This window comes from Hyaena hyaena, unplaced genomic scaffold (assembly GCF_003009895.1).
Source record: "Hyaena hyaena isolate Hyena2069 unplaced genomic scaffold, ASM300989v1 scaffold_135, whole genome shotgun sequence".
NCBI lineage: Eukaryota > Metazoa > Chordata > Mammalia > Carnivora > Hyaenidae > Hyaena > Hyaena hyaena.
Genome location: NW_024080767.1, coordinates 565,999 through 590,202, shown reverse-complemented (window position 1 = coordinate 590,202; position 24,204 = coordinate 565,999). Strand labels below are relative to the sequence as shown.

General features: G+C 38.0%; 1 protein-coding gene across 1 annotated transcript in view; it reads right to left on the bottom strand.

Moving 5' to 3' along the window:
• VKORC1L1 (vitamin K epoxide reductase complex subunit 1 like 1) overlaps positions 1 to 24,204 on the bottom strand; it is a 43,147-nt gene continuing 18,943 nt past the window's right edge. The window contains exons 2-3 of the mRNA XM_039238078.1: positions 6,526 to 6,635; positions 1 to 2,877 (exon numbers count right to left, since the gene is read on the bottom strand). Coding sequence (XP_039094009.1) covers positions 2,651 to 2,877; positions 6,526 to 6,635 — 337 coding nt within the window. The 3' untranslated portion in view covers positions 1 to 2,650. The remainder of the gene's footprint in view (positions 2,878 to 6,525; positions 6,636 to 24,204) is intronic.

Here is a 24,204-nt window from a genome sequence, read left to right as displayed (position 1 = left end):
AAATGAAATGACTACCAAGTAAATAAGAGGCTTCATTTGTTACATACAACTTATCCCAAAACCAGGAAGCGTGGGATTACTGCAAAAAACAGAAATCCAATTCTCCCCACCGCCCCACCAATGTTCTTCAACGCTGGTGGCTAGTAACACTGCAGTGTTTCAAATATCCAGTCTAAATGAGTCCTAACGATCCTAAGATTTTATAGCTTGGTGTCTTCTTGGAGTGGAAGAGAGGATGTAGAGGGGAGCCTAAATTCTTCCAGGGCAAAAATAACCCAACACACCGCTGGGGTCCTGTTACTTACTGACATACTGGCGTTACAATGCTGTTATTTCAGGCAGCTCACCTTCATCGCTCAGTGAGGAGAAAAAAAAAAAAGATATTAATTCTACTGGGCTCTTAGGAATGTGGCAACAATTTTTGTACAACTGAAACAGTGGTGTTTCCCCCAAGGCTTAGGAAAGCAAAGGAAAACCCTGCAGGGTCTGGCTGGACATTTTTACATTTTATCATATGAGAGTTGAAGACATTTGCAAGAACACAACATCAAGACAAGCTTTAACTATACTCTGCTGATGGATACAGAATCTGATGAAAATCCATTTGAAATTGGGACACGAGGAACTTATTTAGCACAACCAGTGTTATATATACCACAGAAGTCTTCACTGTTAACCCTTTCCACTCGAGCCTCAAAGAATGAACCAGTAAACTGCTTGGCAGACCTGGAAGCACTGCTGTAAGATGACCTCTTTGAACAAGTTCTTCAACATTACGACTTGTTTCTCCATAAACACCAGACATCCAATCAATGCTTTCTAGAGTTCTTTAACTAGAAACAAGAACAATACATACATAATAAAACAGGCATTGAAATATTCACATTCATGGGAAAACAGCCTTGAAGTCTGAATTCGACTGTTACAAAAACTGGTTAAAACCTGTTGAAAGTTCATTACAGTTCAGATTTGATACCTGCCTTGGGCCAGAAAAATACATTGCGTCACTTAGGACAGTTAGTTGGAAACTGCTGAACAGTTGCTGACTCTACACAGTACGGTGTACAGAGCAGAGCCTGTCCCCTCCCTTCAAAAAGGCGGCTTATCAAAGTACTCAAAAGTTACCGGTCTATTTTTAACATAATGATTAATCTAATTGGAAGCAAAAGCATTGCTACTATTTCTCAATCTAAGGAACAAAATGATCGTACAGAACCTTTGTATAGACTGATGCAGGTTTTCTACTTCATGGTAAGAGGAAGGAAGGACACTTCTGCCCAAGTTCAACACACAAAATATTTGGTTTGAGATTTAAGACAGAAGGCACTTTTAACATTCTGGTATAAGGTGTTAACCATAGAAACATACTGTCACATTTCATTTGGGTTTATTCAAATCACCTTTAAAACCTATGCATTGCGTAGTTACTAGAAAGAGTAGTGACACCATTAGTGTATTTCACCTTCAGATATTTCTACCTGTACTACTCCCAATTAAGCAAACTGAGCAGCGTTGTCAGCCCTAAAATTACAAATCTAATATTGACTCTAAAACAGTTAAGAACTAGATATCCAATTAGTGCAGAATGAAACAGGAAATACTACAGAGCTACCCAAGAGCAATCCTACTCTGGAGCAACTGGGATTATACTGGTTATTTCAAGGTCCTAATACTGTTTGGTCGACTGGCACCGATGTTAAGGAAAAATATCTGCATGAAAATTCAACTGCTGTAAGAGACTTTACCTAAAAATGCCATATTAATGTTTCCAACTTTTCTCCAAAGAAATCTACCCATTTCCCCATTTTTAGTGTCCTGAAGGCCTTGGACATGGTCTGGTCACATGACTTCATTTGGTAAGGTTATACTCAATCCAGTTTTATGACTAGACACAAGCTTGACTTGAATGTCCAAATTTAGTTTCTTCCTTTCTGAGGAAGGAGATGAAAGGGAACCAACTACCCTATTATTTCTGCTGTCAGTGCTGGACCCACAGCTGTCAGTACTTTTCACAAGTTGCTCTGTATGGACTTAACTATTTTCCCTATTTCTTCGGTCAACGTTGAGCTGACAATTCTTCATCGCTACACTTCAACTAAACTGTACAGTAAGTTCTGCAGGGATGGATCCAATATTTCTACCTTTATTTACAAATATCACATAAATGGATTCTAGTTGAACCTACATGTTTAAATCCATCGGCTAAAAACATATTACATATTGTAAACATGGCAATATTTAATACAGTATCTATCCTAAAATATTTTCATGTCATGATCACATTTGTTATACCTGAAATTGAATTTATACACATTAGAGAATTACTAGCAATAGTTGCTCACTTTACAATCAAGGGCAGGGGGCTAGGGCTACATTTTATTATTTCAGAAACATCTTTAAAGTAAAGTTAAAGCTTGTCTTTGATTGGCTCGGCATATCCTTTTTTTTTTTGTATCCATATTTAAAATGAAGATTGACACAAAATAGCTAGGGCCCCCTCTAATTTACAGGATTTTAAAAAATCAGTTTAAGATTCTCAGGGAAAGTGTCTGTTGTGAAGAATTTAAAAATAAAGGAAACAAAACCTGCTGCAAAATAAACTTAATGGAAAAGGGGACTTCAGGCCATCAGTCCGGAGCTGGCCAGGCTGTCAGTCCTGCTTAGGCTGCAGCTGCCGTTTCCAGGCCTCGTTCAAATAAACTAGTCGTTTGTAGTTGATGATAAGAAGAATGAAGTTCAGCACATATGTGATGACACAGATGATGCAAAACTCCTTCAGCACAAAGTACAGAATGTAGGCCAGGTACAATGACCCCACCACAGACACGATGGAGGACGTCATGAGGATTAAAGCTGCGACTGCACTTGCTGTCATGCCTGCAAGAGAAAGAGACATGTGGCTTTGTCAGACCTTGACAATGGAGAGAAAGTTTCAGAGTTAAAAGCTAGCATCCTGCGATTTGCTGCAGTGCTGGAATACTGATTTTACTGCAAAATGCTATGGAATTTGAGAACAAAAAGTTACTCCTCTATTTTGTTAAGGTTATGCAGGCTGACTTTTGCACACAGAATACCAGTTTTATAGCTGCAGTGTTTTTGGTTTGTCAGTATTCTAGGTGAAATATTACTTCTATCATAAACTAGCTTTTGTTAAGTCACACAAAGAAAATATGCACTCTTGTAATCATATGATGCAATGAAGCCGATCTGTAAAATTGACACCCTCATCCTTCCTAGTGGATAAAGGAAGGTAAGGACCACCATCTTCTCTCCCAAGCAGGACACACTTCCCCTTGGCCTTTACACTGGAGGCTCCCCATCTGTGGGAAGTAAAATTTGCTTTCTATGTTTAGATCAAACTTATCAAAATTCCATAATGGGAGATGACTATACCAATATGCTGCTGAAGAAGAAAAAAAAGAAGTTGCAGTAAACATTTCAGAAAGGGCTCGGCCTGGAAGATAACGGAAACCACGTTTGACCAGTTGGCCACATGTGGGTCAAACCGGATCAAGAAAAAAGGCAGTTATGTGCGCTAAACCAGGGCGTTCTCAATGCTATCTAACATCTTCACATGTATTGTTTTGTAATTTCCTGTAACCAACAGTAGTGAGAACGTACACGCTTATTCTCATGGACAGAGGAGTTAGAGCATTAAACTACCCTCCTGCCCAACAACTAATGGACAAGGAAAACACAAATAGGAAAAAATAATTGGTGGTAGGAGGTTTGAAGAAGTTAATTAAGGAGCTGAAATTCCCACCTCCTGTTGAATGAGAAGCTTGCCTGGAGGCTATAGCCTCACCATAAAGGCCTGACTTGCCCACAGGACTGGTCAGTACTAAAGTATGACCTCTCATAAAGCTCTTCAAGCCTAAGATAACTGTTGGATTACTTACAGGCAGGGACCAGCCAATCTCACTTCCAGACATACTGGAACCCAGCCACGCTCACTCATTTATGCAACATCTGTGGTAGAGCTGAGTAGCTGTGACAGCCAGCAAAGCCTAAATGGTCTTCTGCCTGGCCCCTAAACAGTTTGCTAACCTCATCTATGCTAAATGTCTAACACTTCAAAAATTAATGCTGCCACGTTAACTTTAAAAAGAAAGTTAGTTCCAACAATGTATGAGCTGTTGTTTACTTTTTTCATGTCACTCTGTTCCTTGAGGTTTTTTTTACCTCATTTTTTTTACCTCCTAATACTGATGTGTGGATTAAAAGAGCTAATAGATGGGGCTCCCGGGTGCCTTAGCCAGTAGAGAGTGCAACTCTTGATCTCAGGGTTGTGAGTTCAAGCCCCAAGTTGGGCTTAGAGCTTACTTAAAAAAAAAAAAAAAGATAAAAAAAGATAAATAAAAGAGCTAAAAGGTATAAAGTGCTTTGAATGCTCCATAAATGCTGGCTATTGGTTAAGTACTATTGTACCAAACCTGTCCTAATGTAATGTGACGTAGCCAGTGGCTTGGGATACAGCTCCCAGTGGAATTTACAATGTGCTATAACTCTAAATAAATGACAGTACTACCAAGCAATAGAGTATTTTGCAGTTGTAAGGAAAGATGAAGACACTTAGTGGACTGCTATGGAAATATCACCACAATGTATCAGTCAAGCAGAAAAGAAAACAGTATACAGAACAGTATGTATAGAATCTGGTTTTTATATTTTAAAAAGCAGGAAAATTAAGATGATATATTTGTATTTTCTTGGATATGCCTAAAGAAATTCTACAGCAACAACAGATACCAGTTAGGGATGAAAGGCAGTAGGAAGTAGGCAGAGGGGGACCAGGATGGGGCAGGCTTTTCGCTGGACAGCATTTCATTTATTTTTACTTTTGAACTTGTGAATGTATTGCCTATGGAAAAATTATATTAAAAATGCTGTCTCTCAAACAACTTAGAAGGGAGTGAAGATGATGTGCTCTGGAAAACTGTTAAATGAGTTCACATGTGCCTTCAATGTGCCTCCAGACATTAAAATGCATGTGAATGCACAAAATGTGAACAGAAAAAATACATAGGATACACATGATTTAAAAATATATATATATAAGAAAATTCACAAATCAAATATTATAAATAGAAATTTGTTCCATCTCTATCTCCAAAAATTAACATAGTCAAATGCGTGTCTTGGGCTATTTTAATTTTGGCTTATATTTCTTCTTTAGAAATCCAAACAGAATAAATGGAATAAAAAAAATAAAAATCTCACTCCTGGCCTCCAACCACCAGACCCTTTTCTATGCATTTCTATGCATATATATATGCATATATTTATATATATATATATATAAAACATAAACTTATATCTATTATATGACAATTTGCTTTTTTCACTAACCTCTGTCTTGATCCTTCTAGAATATACATGTAGACCTACTTTTTTCCTTTAATGGCTTTATAGTATTTTCTAATATGGAGGTAACCTAATTTGTTCAGCCATTATGCTTGAACGCTTCCAATATTTTGCTATTTTAAACTGTACTGCTATGAATATCCTCGTATTTTTGTATTTCTATTGGATATGGAACAGGGCAAACCTGATAAGGAATATTTAGGAAACCTTACATTCACAATTTGCCTCCTAACAAATGAACTTCAGCTAGACGGAAGAGCACAAAAGAGCTGGCAGATGACAGGGCAGAATATTAACAATTAAAACCCAAAGACAAAAATGGATGGATTTACCTCTAAAAGCATAAAAAATTTCGTATGATCAAAATTCACCAAATTAACATAAAAAAGGCTAGAGAATGGGTAAAATGTTTCTAACAAATATGAAAACGGATTATCAGGATCCCAATAATAAAAGTGACAATGTAAGGAAATTAAAATATAATAATGGCTATAATTTGTAGATAATGAATTAAAAAATTAAACATTAAAAAAAAAATCTATGTCTTTTGACTCCTTCATCCCATGTTTAGAAACTGAGTTTGCGGAACTAATTCAAAGCAGGAGGTGTGTGTGAAGGGGACTTTCAAAATGTTGATCACCACAGTGTTTTTGAGCATAAAAAAAAAAAATCGAAACCTTGATATCAACAACAAAAAACTGAAGAGGAGAAACAACATAAGGGTTCGCATAAAATTAAGTAAAAAGAACAGAAAGCAACGGGGACAGCAGAGGTGTGAAGGTGATGGCAGCATGTACATTGCTTACTGTTGATGTTTTCTCAGTGCGTAACATGTTTAACTGCACAGTATATAACATAATAAGTAAAAACGTTTCCAGGGAAGACTGTTTGGAGTAGTAAGTTCCCTGACTGGGACTGGTTTTTCCGGACACTATGGGATGTTGCCATCGTCGATTAAACACCGACAGATACCAAGCTCAGCATGAGCATGATCAAAATCTTGGGGAACACAATGTTCACAGCAGAAAAGTGTGCTGCAGACAAGTGGTTCTATCACGAACATGCTGCTATTTACTACAAAGACATTTCCGGGAAAAGACACAAAGTACTAAATGGAAATACAACAAAACAAACTTAGTTTTTGTATTGCTGTATACTTACCAAGTAATAACTGTAGTATATAAAATATAAGTCCAAAGACACTGTTTGGCTGGTTTAATACACCATCCTTTCCAAAAATGGAACCCAAAAGACCAAATCCTCGACCCCATCTGTAAAATAAGGAAAACCAATAACCCTTTTTCAGTCTTTTAAAAAATATAAGGTTACCTGAGAATGCCATGCCAATATACCCATCTGAATCTTTAAGTTGCCTATTTCTATATATTCTCTTATGCAAAAGGTAGGACAAAGTACTCTTTTTCTTTTTAAATGTTTACTTTGAGAGAGAGCACACACGCACACAAGCACAGAAGGACAGAGAGAGGGAGGGAATCCCAGGCAGGCTCCTCGCTGTCAGCACAGAGCCCAACACGCGGCTCAGACTCACAAACTGCGAGATCATGACCTGAACCAAAGCTGGACGCTTAACTGACTGAGCCACTCAGGCGCCCCCAAAGTACTCTTTCTCTGATGGCTTAGTATCTGCAGAGGAAGGGCTCTCTCAACTTAAGCCAGAGTCTCCTAGCGGCAGCACCACTGACATTTTGGGCTAAATTCTTTCCAGTCGGGGGCTGTTTGGTGCATGACAAGGTGTTCAGCAGTATCCCTGGGCTCTACCCACTAGATGCTAGTAGTACTCCCCACCAGTTGTGACAACCAAAAATGTCTTCAGCCATTGCCAAATATTCCTGGAAGGGTGTGGGGGAACAAAAACACCCCCACTGACTTAAGCTGCCCTATTTCTTCATTCAAAGTTTGTAGATTGCAGTGTCGCTTCCTGACAAATTTCACCAGGATATGCAATAGGAAACGTATCTTGGGAACATATCTTTATATGTAGAATAGCAGAAACTACCTCAAAAGTAAAAAACTGATACACCATTTGTTCCATCAGTTTTTATTTGCAGTTTAACCTCAAGTTTTGCATTTCACTCACATTTACAGGATCATATTATCCTATTTTTTAAAAAGATTATTTCTGATCTAGTAAAATTTGATTCAAATAACAAACTAACATTTACTTTAGATGAAAACCTTTGAAGATAACTAACTATGAGCGTGCTTTTTAAAATACCAGAAAGAAAACATGAGTCATGGTTTTAAGTTCATAGCAAAGCACTTAAAAAAACCTAAACTTTGGTTTGGAAAACAAACTACCTGAAGACAAGGATAAATAAGTGATTCTCTATTTGTCACACTATACATTTTTTTAATGTTTATTTTTGAGAGAGAGAGAGAGACGGAGTGTAAGTGGGGAAGGGCAGAAAGAGAGGGAGACACAGAATCCGAAGCAGGCTCCAGGCTCTGAGCTGTCGGCACATGACACGAACTCATGAACCGCAAGACCATGACCTGAGCCGAAGTCGGACGCTTAAGCTATTGAGCCACCCAGGTGCCCCGTCACACTATTTTAAAGACAGTTTTTTTTTTACAAGCAAGGGAGAGTCCTGATTTTTATTGTACAGTTATACGATAACTGTACAATTTTTTGAGAAACACAAAATAATCTCCACATTCATGTATTCTTTCACACATCAAATACTCGCTGTGCATGTTCTAGGTGCAGATACTGGGTCAGGTGCTGGAATCCAGGAGAGAACAAGTTGGAAGAGGTGGTGCCCTGTGGAACTCCATTTAGGGAGAAGTGCACAGGTGACCCAATGACAAAGTTATCTTCAGAAATGGATGAAACTGTTAACAGATATGTGGGGAAAGTGAGCAGGGAGATTATTCAAGACTAGAGCTTCTGAAAATTTAAAAGTACATATAATCACATTGGGATCTCATTAAAATGCAGGTTTTCCTTTAGCAGGTCTGTGTTAGGGCCTAGGCCATTTCCAAACCAAACAAATCCCAGCTCCAGCTTCTGGTCTGAGGACCGCACTCAGCACCACTCTGCTCTAGATGGAGAAGGGGTGGAGAGAGCTAGATGGTCAGAGATGGCCTTTTCCAGAAACTAAATTAAATCCTGCATGAATCAAATCCTGAATGATGAAAAGCAGCCAATCTCATGAGGAAGAGCAAGCACAAAGGCCTTGAGGCAAGAATGGGCGATGAGCGTGCTAAGGCCATGGAGGCTGACACAGTGAGGAGGGAGGAATGGCAAGAGAATGAGACAACCAATCATTTACATCATTTATGGCCTTTTTTGTAGGCCAGGATGAAGTGTTTGAATTTTTCTAACTGCAGTGGGAAGGCATTCAGTGGCTTTCAAATAGGAGAGTAATATAAGCTTATTTATGATCACTCTTGACTCTTGTGTAAAAAACAAACTGCAGGAGGGCAAGAGCAAACAGGAAGAAACTATATGCAATCAACTTCTTAGCTCCACTCATCTGAAGTAGGAATTCAAATGTAAATCACCACCTTTGGCAATGGAAATAATTGGGCATACTGCCAAAATTATAAGCGGCAAATAGAATTTTTATATATTCCAAACACTGGTCTCTAACTATTCACATAGGATCATGTCGATGTTTTCCCTGAAAACAATGCAGAAATCCACAGAACAAACATATTGGCTTATCAAAGTGATACATATATAAGGTTAAAAAAAAAAATCAAGTAACACTGAAAGTCTTACAAAATAGACACCCCAGACTCCAGCCCTCTCCACACACAGTCCTGACCCTGACACAACCATTTTGATATCTTTTAACCTTTTTGCCCGTTCCACGTTTCTAAATAATATGCTTATATGGCTATTTCTTGATTTCTGGATTCTAAATGTCTTCTGATTTCCTAACATGGTAGACCAGAATGTTGCTTTAAAAAACCATTTTATTGTGGAAAGCTTTAAATGTACAGACACAAAGTTAACAGAACAGTACATGTAATAACCATGTACCAATTCTGGAATACTTACTAACAGCGTGAAAGGAGAATTTAAGTGCCTTTCATAAACAAACAAAAAACCAAACATCCCAATACCAGAGAGTGTTTCCATCTCCCCAGTTAAATTCTGTTAGTTCCTTCCTGTTGATCCGTACTCCTATTACCATAAGCAGTAAGTACCTCGCTGTCTAGCTTGTAGGAATCCAACCTCAAAACCAAAGTTAGATCTCTGGTCTTCCTGATCACAATTCTACACCATTTCCCTTACGTCACATTACATTATAAAGTACAATTACCGTTCCAGCATTTTCAACCAAACAGAACAATCACTTAACTACTTGATGAATATAATTAATAAAGTTTAGTAAACTTTGATAAACTTGATGGAATGTTAGTTAGCTTTAACAAGTCACTCACAAAGTAGACTGACATTACATAAGATTATTTCCTTGGAAAGGACAGTAAGAACAGATTTTCATAAATGATACTTAAAACTGCTCAGGGTAGTTGTGAGTAATTTAAAGATCTTATAGTGAATTTTTTTCAAGTTGGAACATTTGAAAATACTGTAGTTTTCCTCCACTTCTAAAAGCTATACAGAACTATATGAAATATATTTTATAATGCTAACTTTATTCCTGGCTTTATCTTAGTTTCCAACCATTTTCCCCCTGTTTGTAATCACAATTCTACGATCTTACTTATCCCAGACCTGCCCCAAGTAATTTATGGAAGGAGATGGGATATTAACCAATTGAGCAAAAAAAAAAAAAAAAATTCTTGTTTTTTTTAAATGATGATTTTTGTTGGTCTTTAAAAAAATTTTTTTTAATGTTTATTTTTGAGAGAGAGAGAGAGAGACCACAGCATGAGCAGGGGAGGGGCAGAGAGAGAGGGAGACACAGAATCTGAAACAGCTCCAGACTCTGAGCTGTCAGCACAGAGCCCGATGCGGGGCTCGAACCCATGAACCGTGAGATCATGATCTGAGCAAAGTCGGACACTTAATTGACTGAGCCACCCAGGCACCCTGAGATATTATTTCTAAATGCAAATATATCAGTAATTAAATTAACAATGTGAAAGGTCTACTGAAAATACTATTATCAAATCTTGTGGGATTTAGCTGACACTACGTATAGAGGGAATTTATAACCATAAATGCATTAGTAATCTAAATATCAATCTCAACAAGTCAGAAAAATAATTGCAAACTAAATCTTCTCAAAGTAGAAGAAACTAAGATAGTCAATGAAATAGAAACAAGTACAATGGCACAAATCAAAGATTAATAAAAGGAATCAATGTCTAGAAGGACCCATCTTTAACTTAAAAAAGAAAATTTCAAGAATGAGAAAAGGCACACCACTTACAGAAGCTACTTAATGTTCATTTGTCAGATCCCAGCTTTTGACCCCTGATGGGAGGAAGCCTCCCCACCCCTCCTATCAGCTTCCTAGTTTGTTTACTCTCATACAACCAAGCTCCTTCCTTGAGAGCTTTTCTTTGATTCTGTACATACACTTATGTGCTATACTGTGTCTCCCATACAATCTATGCTCCATGAGGAGAGGGGCCCCTCATTGTGACTACCCACAGTCTAGCACAGTGTACAGCGTGCAGTAGGGTAGCGACTCAAGTCATTTATTCAACAAATACTGAGTGCCCACTGTGTGCCTAGTGCTAGTTTAGGTGCTCAGAATACAACAAACAAAACAGACAAAATTCTATGCTCTGGTGAAGTTTACATGCTCATGGAAGGAGCGGCAAGCAGACAAGTAAAATATACATGTCAGATGGGGAGAAGCAAAAACAAGGTAGGGAAAGGGGAGCGTGGGACTGGAAAAACTACATTTGAAACTTAAAGTCACTGAGGTGAGAAGCAAACTACGCCCACCTGGCAGGTCTGAAGAACAGTCAGAAAGCATGGCTGGAATAAACTGAAGGGGAGAGCAACAGAGGACAAAGTCAAAAAACATCAGGGCAAGGGTAGCAGCAGATCATACAGGATGTTCAGGCCATTATTACTATTTCAGCTTTTACTCTCAATGAAATTTGTGAGGGTGGCCACTGTTCATATTCAAAAAATTCTTTTTATGGGGCTCCTGGGTGGCTCAGTCGGTTGGGTGGCCGACTTCAGCTCAGGTCATGATCTCACAGTTTGTGGGTTCAAGACCCGCGTCAGGCTCTATGCTGACAGCTCAGAGCCTGGAGCCTGTTTCGGATTCTATATCTCCCTCTCTCTCTGACCCTCGCCTTCTCACACTGTCTCTCTCTCTCAGAAATAAAAAAATAAATTCTTTTTAATGTTTATTTATTTTTGAGAGAGAGACAGAGTGCGAGTAGGGGAGGGGCAGAGAGAGATGGAGACACAGAATCCAAAGGAGGCTCCAGGCTGAGCTGTGATCACAGATCCTGATGTGGAACTTGAACTCATGAGCTGTGACATCATGACCTGTGCTAAAGTCAGACACTTAACCAACTGGGCCACCCAGGTGCCCCGCCACTGTTTATATTTAAAAAGGATCACTCTGGCTGCAATGTTGAAAACAGTCTACGAGGGACAAAGGTAGAAATCAGGAGTCCAGTTATGAGGCTACTACAATAATCCCCCCAAAAGATTATGATGGCTTGGACCAGAAGATAAAAGTGCACATGGTGAAAATAGTTAGACCTAGCATAAATTTTGAAAATAGACAGAGCCATGCAGGACCTGTTCACAAATTGGATGTGCAGTGTGAGACAAGGAAAATGGTCTATTTTCTGAGCTAGAAAAGAGAAGGCTTTGGAGAATTCAGTTTTGGACACATTGTTTAAACTGCCCTTTACCTATTCAAATGGAGATGTCACGTAGGCAATTAGGAGTTTACAGTTTAAACTAGAGATAAAAATTTGAGAGTTGTCAGCATATGGGTGGTATTTAAAGTCATGAGACTGAATGACATCACCAGGTACCCTTTGCCAAATTAATCAATTCATCAATCAATGTCTAATAAACAAATGACTATTGTCCCTCTGAGCTGTCAAGGATCAAAAAGTTTTGTTGAACTTTGGGGACTTGAACTTTAGTTGGAGTGAAACAACTATGCTGCTTGTTCTGAGTTTTCTTAAAAGGAGAATCTTCTCAAATACCACCTCCAAGAGAAAAAAGTGTATAGCCAACATTAGAGCAAGGCAGGTTTCCTCAGTTTCCTCTCCAAAGTTGGCAGATTTCCTATTTGGCACCATGTTATCAGCATTCTAACATACATTCTATACATACCTTGAAATGGATGCTGTACATATCTTATCAAATCCTAGGCGTAAAAGTAACCTTTATTCAGTGCCTGAAGATCATCCCAACCATTCATTCTGATGGGTATTAATTGGACATCAATCTGGGCCATCAGGTGCTTTGGGAGCACCTGGGCTGTTGGTTAAGTGTCCAACTTCGGCTCATGTTGTGACCTCACAGTTCGTGGGTTCAGGCCCCACACTGGGCTCTGTGCTGACAGCTCAGAGCCTGGAGCCTGCTTCGGGTTCTGTGTCTCCCTCTCTCTCTACCCTTCCCCTGCTGTGCCCTCTCTCTTTCAAAAATAAATTTTAAAACATTAAAAAAAAAAGAAAAGAAATCTATGACTTTGGACGACATTGTCTATCCTGTGTCAAACTGCTTGCACTGAGTTTCATGTTGGCATTACATCTTGGTAATTTCTAAGGAAACATATGATAACTTCTTTACTTTGTCTTCTATAAGAGTGTTGGTGAAAACACTGTCTATATCTGTGTCTTTTATGTGTAATCCTACAATAAATTTTTTTAGAATTAATTATAATATATAGTAATATAATAATTTATAATTAACAGGAAGAGGCAGGATAAAACTTCCTGGGGTTATAGTAATGTCCTACATCAGGGTTTCTTAAAAGTGGCACTACTGACAACTGTGACCAGACTCTACCCACTAGATGTCAGTACTACCCTACCCTTACCATGCCCAATTAGAACAGCTAAAAATACCGCCACACAGTCAAATGTCCCCTAGGAGGCAAAATCGCCACTCAGTGACTAACCCTGCCCTATATCTTAACAGAGTTTTGGCTTACAAAGGTGTATGCATTTATGTCAAAACTCAGAAAACATATACTTACTATCGATATGTTGCACTAATGTGTATTTTAGCTCAAAAGAAAACAAACTAGTTAATGATATACATGCTTAAGTATTTAGGTTTTTCTTACTGATGGTTGGATAGAGAGGTGGATATTTGTATAGTCATATATAATGTATAACGCAAGCATAGTAAAATGTTAATGGTAGGAATCCACATGGTGAATATACGGGCACTCTATAAAACTCTTTACATTTTTCTGTATGTTTGAAAATTTTCATAAGGTGCTGTCATTGATCCATTACATAAATCAAGCACCCAGTGGAGCCAGTTCAAAAGCACGGGGATACTTGTCCATTGGAAAGGACCAGCTGTAAGCACTGTGATCTTCGAAAGTCACAAGTTATACCACACAGTATGTTGTTTTTGATGGCCCCCTGAAGAAACAATGCTCTACAGCTCCACCATCAGCAAGTTCATACTTCACAAACACTTAAGAACACTTTAAATATTCTGAAAGTAGTGCTATCTTCAATCCAACCTAGATAAGTTAACAAGCAAGATATAAGCTCATTTGTTACATTTAAACTTAAAGTATTGATAAGACCATATTTGTTCAAGGTATACGTTAGGTGTTTAAAATACCTAACTGCTGGGGTGCCTGAGTGGCTCAGTCAATTAAGTGTCCGACTTTGATTTTGGCTCAGGTCATGATCTCACAGTAATGAGATCAAGCCCCACATTTGGCTTTGTGCTGACAGTGCGAAGCCTTCTTGGGATTCTCTCTACCCCTCTCCTTCTGCCCCTTCCCTGCTCATGCTCTCTCTCTAAGTAAGTAAATAAACTTTAAAATAAATAAAATACCCAACTGCTATTTCATAACTTTATTTTTATTATTTAAGTTACCTCTACACCTAACATGGTGCTGAAACTCACAACCCTGAGATCAAGAGCTGCATGCTCCACTGACTGAGCCAGCCCAGCACCCTTCTATTTCATAACTTTAAACACAATTACTAAATAACATAAAGTTAAGAGCATAATAGAGAAATTTACCATAGACTATACATGCATGGTTTTTATAATTCTTCATATTATTTTACTGATATTATTAAAATGAAATTTTGTCAGTTGAATAAGCTACTTGAGCTTTTTTATTTAACATGTGTTGTTTTCCTTTATTTTTTGATAAATGGTTTTTGCAAACATCAGTCCATAATAGATGGGAAATAAAAACTCATCTTTCACTACAGTTTGAAAACCACTGGGCTAGGTACATAGCTACTTGTATCTTGAGTTTCTGTCAAGAGTAAATCCACATAAATCCTGAATAAATCTCTATTAATTGAAATTTTACAAACACTTGAAGTAAACTTCAATTCTTAAATATTTGGAAATTCGAAGGGTATAGAAATATGTCTTAACTGGTTGTTGGTATTCACATGCAGAGTTGTTGTGGCCTCCATTTATCAGAGAAGTTCACAGGTCTGGCACATTGCTTTCTTTTTTTCACAGTAAATAAAGAGAACTTGGACTAGAGCATATTTTCATATTTAATCCAGCATTTTAGCCATTGAAACTATTGTCTCTGATGGAAAAAAAGGAAACTGATGAAGATTCTCTTAAAAGCAAAACCTACCTAGCTGAGATTAACAAACCAAACAAAATTGTCTTTGTAAATATCAAAATGTTTTGATTGCAATCTTAGACTCCCTGAAGTTTAAGTAAATTTGAACTTGAAAAATAATTAAACACCTGGCTCAGAGATCTGCAGATCATTAGGCTAGTTAATATCAACAAAAATATTACCCCTTCCCCCCATGATTTAAAAACAGTAGTATTCACAGTGGCATATATTGCCAGTAATCAAAACTGGGCACTGGGAGATATCTGTGGGTCATTCAGGAATATGAAAGTAAATCATTTTTTTTTAATGTTTTATTTATTTTGAGAAAGAAAGAGAAAGCACAAGCAGGGGAGGGTCAGAGAGAGAGGGAGAGAGAAACACTCCCAAGCAAGCTCTGCGCTGCCAGTACAAAGCCCAACGTGGGGCTCAAACTCATGAACTGTGAGATCATGACCTGAGCCAAAACCAAGAGTTGGACACAACCAACTGCGCCACTCAGGTATGCCTAAGCCATCAGAATTACTGCTACCATAAACAGTTTTCAAGTATGAGGGGAAAACTTTTTAAACGTCCATTTTAAACTTAAGGTTTTAATGGTTAATTTCACAGTAATGTGAAAATAAATAGAATTCTAGCAGCTACATGCACAAAACTGAGGTTCAGTCCCATTCCCTTCAAACCACCTATCTTGAGTCAATACATTAAGATTTGTTTTTCCTTGGGGCGCCTTGGTGGCTCAGTCACCTAAGCGTCTGACTCCGGCTCAGGTCATGATCTCAGGGTTCGTGGGTTTGAGCCCCGCGTTGGGCTCTGTGCTGACAGCTAGCTCAGAACCTGGAGTCTGTTTCAGATTCTGTATCTCCCTCTCTCTCTGACCCTCCCCTGCTCACACTGTCTCTCTCTCTCTCAGAAATAAATAAAAACATTAAAAAAAAGAAAAAAAACGATTTGTTTTTCCATCCCTGTATGAGGATTCTTACAAGAAAAAAACTTAAGCATTGCTTCGTAATTTTTTTACTCATCACAGGTTAAATGCTATCACTTCAAAATGCAATGTCAAATCTCTTTCATTCTGCAGAAATCTCTGCTGGCCTCTCAGTAGAAAATGTAAGCCACAAATTATGGATTTCCTTCACTTTCTGGTACACCACCACCACTATTGTTTTACTTATTTTGTTTATATTGTCTGTGTCTGGCATTAAACTGGATTTTGGGAGAACAGGAACTCATTCACTGTTGGGTTCTCAGGTCAAAATTCCAAAGTATAAGTAATTAAGGAAAGGAATAACCAATTCTTTCAAGTTCCCAATTGCCATTGTCTAAAGAATAGGCATTTTGTATTCAAACTTTCTTTGACTGCTTTTTCTTTGATCCAGTTCTCTACCATTTTGGGTCTCAAAAAATAGTTCAAGAAGTAGATGCTGTCTCAGGGCACCTGGGTGGCTCAGTCAGTTAACCGTCCGACTCTTGATTTCAGCTCAGGTCATGATCTCACGGTTTGGGAGTTCGAGCCTCGCATCAGGCTCTGCACTGACAGATTTTCTCTGTCCTTGGGATTCTCTCTGTCCTTCCCCTGCTCTTGCTCTCTCTTTCTCTCACAAAATAAATAACTTAAAAAAAATATAAAGTAGATCCTGTCCAGAATACTCCCACATAACAATCTTGGCAAATTAAAAACTCTTGAGCCCTAACTTTGTACTACTAAAAACCTTGTGATTCCACACAAATAACAATACTAATAAACAAATGGACACTCCATTCTCTTTTATTTCGTAGCCCTAAAGTGTTTTAAAATGTACTACACAGTGAAGTTTAAATACCCTAGAGCCAAAAAACAGATATAAAATCTGACAGTCTCAAATAGCTGGTATAAATTGAGAGGGAAGTAATAAAATGCATAGTACTTAATGTTTTTAAGGAATCTCAGAGAATTCTGCATGTGAGGAAAGGATTAATGGAGATGAAAAGATTTTCAGAGATGAAAAACATGATTTGCCAAATTTAAAACAGCAACAGAAGCAGTAAGTAGCAAATGAACTACTACCAAACAAAAAGGGACATAAAACAATAAATGGATAAATTATCCCACAATAATAGAACAACAACAAAAAGGGCAAAAAGACTAAGAAGATGAAAGAAAAAAATGTTAGAAATATTATACAGAGCAACCTAACCAATAACAGTTGTAGAAAGAAGAAAACAGCATATATTCTTTTAACAAATTTATTGAGCATACAGTATACTATTGCCAAGGAGACAATAGTGAATAAGACTAATAGGAAAAGTTCATATTTTAGAACAAATAAAGGTGAAGCAATAACCAAAGAAATGAAAACTATACTATTAAAGTAGGAAGAAAGAAGGAGGGAGAGAGGGAAGGAGGGAAGGAAAAAAGAAAAAAGTGAGGGAAAAACGAAGGAGAGAAGGGAGTTGAAAGGAAAATAAGTGTACATATTTTGTGTTCTAGCTAAATTTAATGCAGAGATTCTGATAGAATTTTCAAACTTCAAAGATGAAGAAGCATCCTATAAGCCTTGGTGGTAGGGGATCAAGTTACAGTTTAAAAAACAATCCAGGAGCGCCTGGGTGGCTCAGTCGGTTAAGCATCCGACTTTGGCTCCGGTCATGATCTCACGGTTCATGGGTTCGAGCCCCATGTTGGGCTCTGTGCTGACAGCTAGCTCAGAGCCTGGAGCCTGTTTCAGATTCTGTATCTCCCTCTCTCTCTGACCCTCCCCTGCTCATGCTGTCTCTGTCTCTCTCTCTCTCAGGAAAAAAAAATCCAATTGGCAATGTTTAATACTGCATGTGGACAAGGAAAAGTTTAAATTGGCACTCCTATACATTGTAGAGGGAGCATAAATTGGTAAAATTTTCTAGAGATTAATTTAACAATTCCACTTCTAGGAATCTAGCTTAAGAAAATAATCAATGATGTAAAGATTTACATAAATGTGTACAAGGGTGTTCAACACAGTATTATTTAAAATGGCAAATTATCCAAGATGAAGCAAATTCCAGTTTGGCCATTCAGTGGAATACTATACAAACATTAAAAAGCTCTTTTCAAATATATTGTTATGTCAAAATGCTTGGCTTCAAACTTCAATGGAAACAAAGTGCATGGCCTCAATTTTTTTTTTCTTAAAAAAAAAAAAGCACATATTTATGTGTATACATTTGGATGAATATACATGTGTACACATACATATTTGCAAACAAAAATCAACTGGGAGTGCACTAAAATGTTAACAGAGCTATGGGGCGCCTGGGTGGCTTAGTCGGTTAAGCGTCCGACTTTCGCTTAGGTCATGATCTCGCGGTTCGTGGGTTCGAGCCCCGCATCGGGCTCTGTGCTGACTGCCAGCTCAGAGCCTGGAGCCTGTTTCAGAGTCTGTGTCTCCCTCTCTCTCTGACCCTCCCCTGCTCATGCTGTCTCTCTCTCTCTCCTAGAAATAAAAAAAAATAAAAAAAATAAAATAAAATGTTAACAGAGCTAATATTTACCTCCTCTTTTAGTTTGCAAAGTTTTTTACAAAAACCAGGATGAGATTTTCAAGACCATTTACATTTAGTGTAATGACAGATTGATATGGCTGTTTAAGTCTAGCATCTTGCTGTTTCCTATTTGTCCAAACTGCACTTTGTTCTTTTTCCTCATTACCTGCCTTATTTTGGATTAATGGGAAAAAAAAATTTTTTTTAAGTATTTTTATTTATTTCTAGGAGAGAGAGAGAGAGAGAGAGACAGCGTGAGCAGGGGAGGGTCAGAGAGAGAGGGAGACAGAGAATTTGAAGCAGACTCTGTGCCGACAGCAGAGAGCCTGATGTGGGGCTCGAACTCACGAACCGTGAGATCATGACCTAAGCGAAAGTCAGATGCTTAACCGACTAAGCCACCCAGGCGCCCTGGAAAAATTTTTTTAGGATTCCATCTCCACCATTACTTGATTAGCTATAATTCTGTTTAATTTTCCTAAAGGTTACTCTAGGTTTTACATTGTATCTTTATATTATCTTTAACTCAGTATGCTTTCCTATAGCAGATAAAGAGCGCTTCATATATTATGTAAGAACTTTATAATCATATATTTCCATTTTCCTCTCACCTTTTTGCTGTTGTCATACATTTTACTTCTACATGTTATAAAATCCACAATATATTATTACTTTTGTTTTAAAAACCAAGTATCTTCCCCCCCCCCCAAAATGTATGCTTATTTATGTTGAGAGAGAGCACAAGCAGGGGAGGGACAAGAGAATCCCAAGCAGGCCCCACACCACCAGCGCAGAGCCCACGAGGGGCTCAAACCCACGAACTGTGAGATCAGACCTGAGCCGAAACCAAGAGTTGGACACTTAACTGACTGAGCCACCTGGGTGCCCACAAATATCTTTTTTTAAGCTACTAATTCCAGAACATTTCCATCACTCCAAACATAAATACCACACCTGTTAGAAGTCACTCAATTATCTTTCAAAGGAATTAATAATAAAAAATCATCATATTTACCCCCACATTTACCACTTCCAATACTTTTCAATCTTGTGTAAAGATCCAGATTTCCATCTTAAATAATTTGCCTTTTGCCTGAATAGCTTCCTTCCACATTTCTTGTTCAGGTCTGCTGGCAACAAATACTCTCAGCATGAATCTGTTCAAAAAGTCTTTATTTCACTCCTATTTCTGAAAAATCTTTTCCAAGATAAGGAATGCTAGGCTGACATTTTTTTTAAAGCATTTTAAAGATGTCTCTCCATTGTCTTTTGATTTGCTAAATTTCTGATAAGAAATCTGCTGACATTCTTGTTACCCTACATAATGTGTCTTTTTTCTTTGCCTGCTTTTGAGACTTTGCTCTATCACTGGTGGTCAGCAATTTGATTATGATGTATCTTGATGTGGTTTCCTTTATATATATTCTCCTTGAGATTTGTTGTGCTTCTTGTATCTGTGGGTTTGGAATTTTCCTCAAATTTGGAAAATTTCTGGTCATTATTAAAAATGCCTTTTGTTCTCCTCTCTCCCTCTTTTCTGGGCTCCAATATACATGTTAGGCTGTTCTTACTCCTGACTACTCTTTCTGTTCAGGAATAGATCATTGATGATCTATTAATTTTCCTTACATTTTCTCTCTGTCACATTTTGAACAATTTCTATTGTTACATCTTCAAGCTCACTGATCTGCTGGTGTCTCATCTGCTATGAATCCCTTAAGTATATTTTTCACTCCATTTCTATCTCTGGAAGTTACATTGAGGTCTTTTTAATATCTTCCATTTCTCTCCCCATTACATTAACCATTTCCTCGACCTACCTGAACATATTAGCAATAATCGTGCCTTGGATAAACCTCATTGGCTATGATACTGCCACTGCGCAAAGCTACCTACCTGAACATACAAAGCATATTTAAAAGAGCTGTTTTAGGGGCGCTTGGGTGGCTCAGTTTAAGCCTCCGACTTCAGCTCAGGTCATAATCTCAGTTGGTGGATTCAAACCCTGCATCAGGCTCTGTGCTGACAGCTCAGAGCATAGAGCCTGCTTCAGATTCTGGGTCTCCCTCTCTCTCTGTCCCTCCCCTGCTCACACTCAAAAAATGATTAAAAAAAAAAATAGAGCTATTAAAAGAGCTGCTTTAATGACCTTGTTTGTTAATTCTACCATCACTGAGTTTATTTCCATTTCTTATTTTTCTGATTATTTTCTAATTACAGGTCATATTTTCCTGGTTCTTTGCATGCCTGGTCATTTTTTAATTGGATGGCAGGGACATTGTGAATTTTATGTCTGGGGTACTGGATTCTGCTATATTCCTTTAAACAATGCTTGTTTTTGTTCCAGCATACAATTAAGTTTCTTGGAATCACCTGGATTCTCCAAGGCTTGCTTTTATGCTTTGGTAGGACAGGTCCAGGGCAACCTTTATTTTAGGGTTAATTTAGCCCTATTACCAAGGCAGTATCTTTTTGATGCCCTGCATATATTTTGGCTAGTGAGAACACAGACTATTCCCAACCTTGTCTGAGTTTCAGCCTACTCTATTTTTCAGAGGAGTTCTTTCTCTGGCTTCAGGTGGTTTCTTCTTACGCATGTGAAGATCAGTACTCAACCAGAATCAAGGATACACACCTGCATATGTATCTGGAGTTCTCTGGGCAACTTCTCCTCCCTTATATTGTGCCCCACAAATGATAGCTGCCTTTGCCCCATCAAACTCCCATCTCTCTCTTCTTAACTCAGTGAAACCACTGGGTTCTATCTGGGTTCCCCTCTCTGCTCTGCAGCCTGAAAACCACCTCCCAACAAGAAATTGGGGCAACCATAGAGCTCAGTAGGCTCATTTCTCTTCTTCCAGTGATCACAGTCCTGTGTTGCCTGTTATCCAATCTCTCTCTTTTTTAATGTTTTTATTTATTTTTGAGAGAGAGCAAGACAGAGTGCAAGCAGGAGAGGGACAGAGAGTAGGGGAGACATAGAATCAGAACAGGTTCCAGGCTCTGGGCTGTCAGCACAGAGCCCGACGTGGGGCTTGAACTCACAAACTGTGAGATCATGACCTGAGCCAAAGTCAGACACTTGACCAACTGAGCACCCAGGCACCCTGTTATCCAGTATCTCTAAAATATCATTTCATATACTAATTTTCTAGTTGTTTAAAATAGCAAGGTAAATTCAGTCCCTGATAGTCCATCGTTGCTGGACAGAATCAATTGTGTAACTGACTAGTGATTTCATAATTTCTTATCTAAAGTATTCATCTAGCACTCTCTTTTTTAATATCTAACAATGCTAACTACTCCTTTTTTTCCTGGAATTTGCTCCACGCTTAGTTTGACACTAAACTCTTAATTCTCCTGCTTTTGACTACAATTTCTTATTCTCGAATCCCCGAATACAGGCAAATTTCCAAAGTTCTTGCCACATTTTCTTCTACATCTGTGCAGGATCTCACCATGTGTGATTTCAACAAACCCCAGAATTTCATTTATGACCTCTTTTGCTGCTGACTCTTAACATAACAGAAGCATCATATGTAACTGGTCTTGGACTTTTTCATTCATGAATAGAACACAAAGGAAAAAAGCAGAATACAAAATGTAAAATCTCAACTCCATTTTAAAATGTGAGAGTTTATATGTAAACTTTCATAACATGTACCCAAACCAAACAAGTCCAGAAGTTAATTCAATTAAAATGTTAAGAGTAATTATCTGTTTTATGGATAATTTTTTTCTCCTATATACTTTTCTGTATTTTCTACACAGGCACACATAAACACACGCACACATAGGCATACACTAAAATTATAATGAGAAATTATTTTCTAAATCCCCACTTCCAGCTCACAGCTTCGGTTGTTTCATAGGCCAGCATCTCAAACCAATATATTCAAAGACTAGTCACATATCTTCCACCTAGAGCCTGCCTGCCCTTCTCTGTTCTATTTCATGGTACAAAGTCCTCTCATAAATTCAGTCATTTCAACTTGTTTCTCTGTCCCCATGTCCAGTCAACAGTCCTGATGGAAATGAGTTTCAATTCATGGGAAACAATATTACTGCAGAAAGCTCTAGAATAATAATCTCAAGCAGCACTGAATAGCTAGAGAATGAAAAATCGTTTTTCTCCAGGTCAGAATTACAGAAGATAACTACAAAGAGGAAGCAATGCCCTTGGCATAGAACCAGATTGTGCCAGAAGTAAAGAGGCAGACTTGGGGAGAGGGCCAAAGCTGGACAACAGCCCAGGGGAAAAACTACTGAGCAGACTGAGAGTCAAGAGGCTGGGGACTTAATGACCCTCTATTCTCGTTGGTACCTATACATGAAAACAAGGAAAAATATGTAGTAAAATAAAACTTTAAATGGCACTACGCTATAAATTTGTTTTACTGACAAAACTGGCATTAAATGATGGTTGACGTGAATAGTACACACTACCAACTTTTTACATATAATCAACCAGCTCTGAATGATAAGGTCATACCTTTTTATTTTAATGCTCTTTTAAAAATAGGTACTAGGGACGCCTGGTGCTTTAGTGGGTTGAGCATCTGACTTCGGCTTAGGTTACAATCTCATGGTTCATGAGTTTGAGCCCTGCATCAGGCTCTCTGCTGATGTCAATGTGGAGCCCACTTCAGATCCTCTGCCCCCAACTCCCTCTGCACCTCCCTTGTTCACACTCTCTCAAAAATAAACATTAAAAAAATCATAAGTCAGTCACAAAAATACTAAGAATATTGTATGACTCCACTTTTATTAAGTATCTAGGGTAGTCAAATTCAAAATGGGTGACTGCCAGAGGTAAAGGGGAGGAGGAAATGGAAGAGTTGTTTAATTGGAATGAAAAAGTTCTGAGGGCACCTGGGCAGCTCAGTTGGTTAAGCATCGGACTCTTGGTTTTGGCTCAGGTCATGATCTCATGGTTTGTGAGTTCAAGCCCCACATCAAGCTCTGTTCTGACAGTGTGGAGCCTGCTTGGGATTCTTTCTCTTTCTCAAAATAAATAAATTAACTAAAAAAAAATTTTTTTTTAATTCTGGAGATTGGTTATACAATGATGTGAATAAACAGCTGTACTGAATTGTATACCTGAAATGCTTAATACAGTACATTTTATATTATGTGCATTCTGCCATTATAAAAAAAATGTTAATTTAAAAGTATAAGAGTATTCAAGGAAAGTATCTCCCATTTTGTCCCCGAGCCACCAACTTCTCCTCAGAGAGCCAGCATTAATATATTTTTTTATACTTCCAGAAATATTCCATTTATATACTTTATGTAAATGACTTAAAAATATACCCACACAGAAATACAGTTCATCCTTGAACAACATAGGTTTGAACTTTGCGGGTTTAGTTATAATAAAATTTTTTTGATGAATTGTGTAGTACTGTAAATGTATTTTCTCTTCCTCTTAAACATTTTTTCTCTAGCTTAACTTAGAATATAGCATAGAACACATATAATATACAAAATACGTGTTAATTCACTGTTTATATTATCAGTAAGTCTTCCAGTTAACAGTAGGCTATTAGCAGCTAAGTTTTGGAGGAGTCAAAAGTTACACACTGGAAATACAAATCAAAACTACAATGACCTCATCCCAGTCAGAATG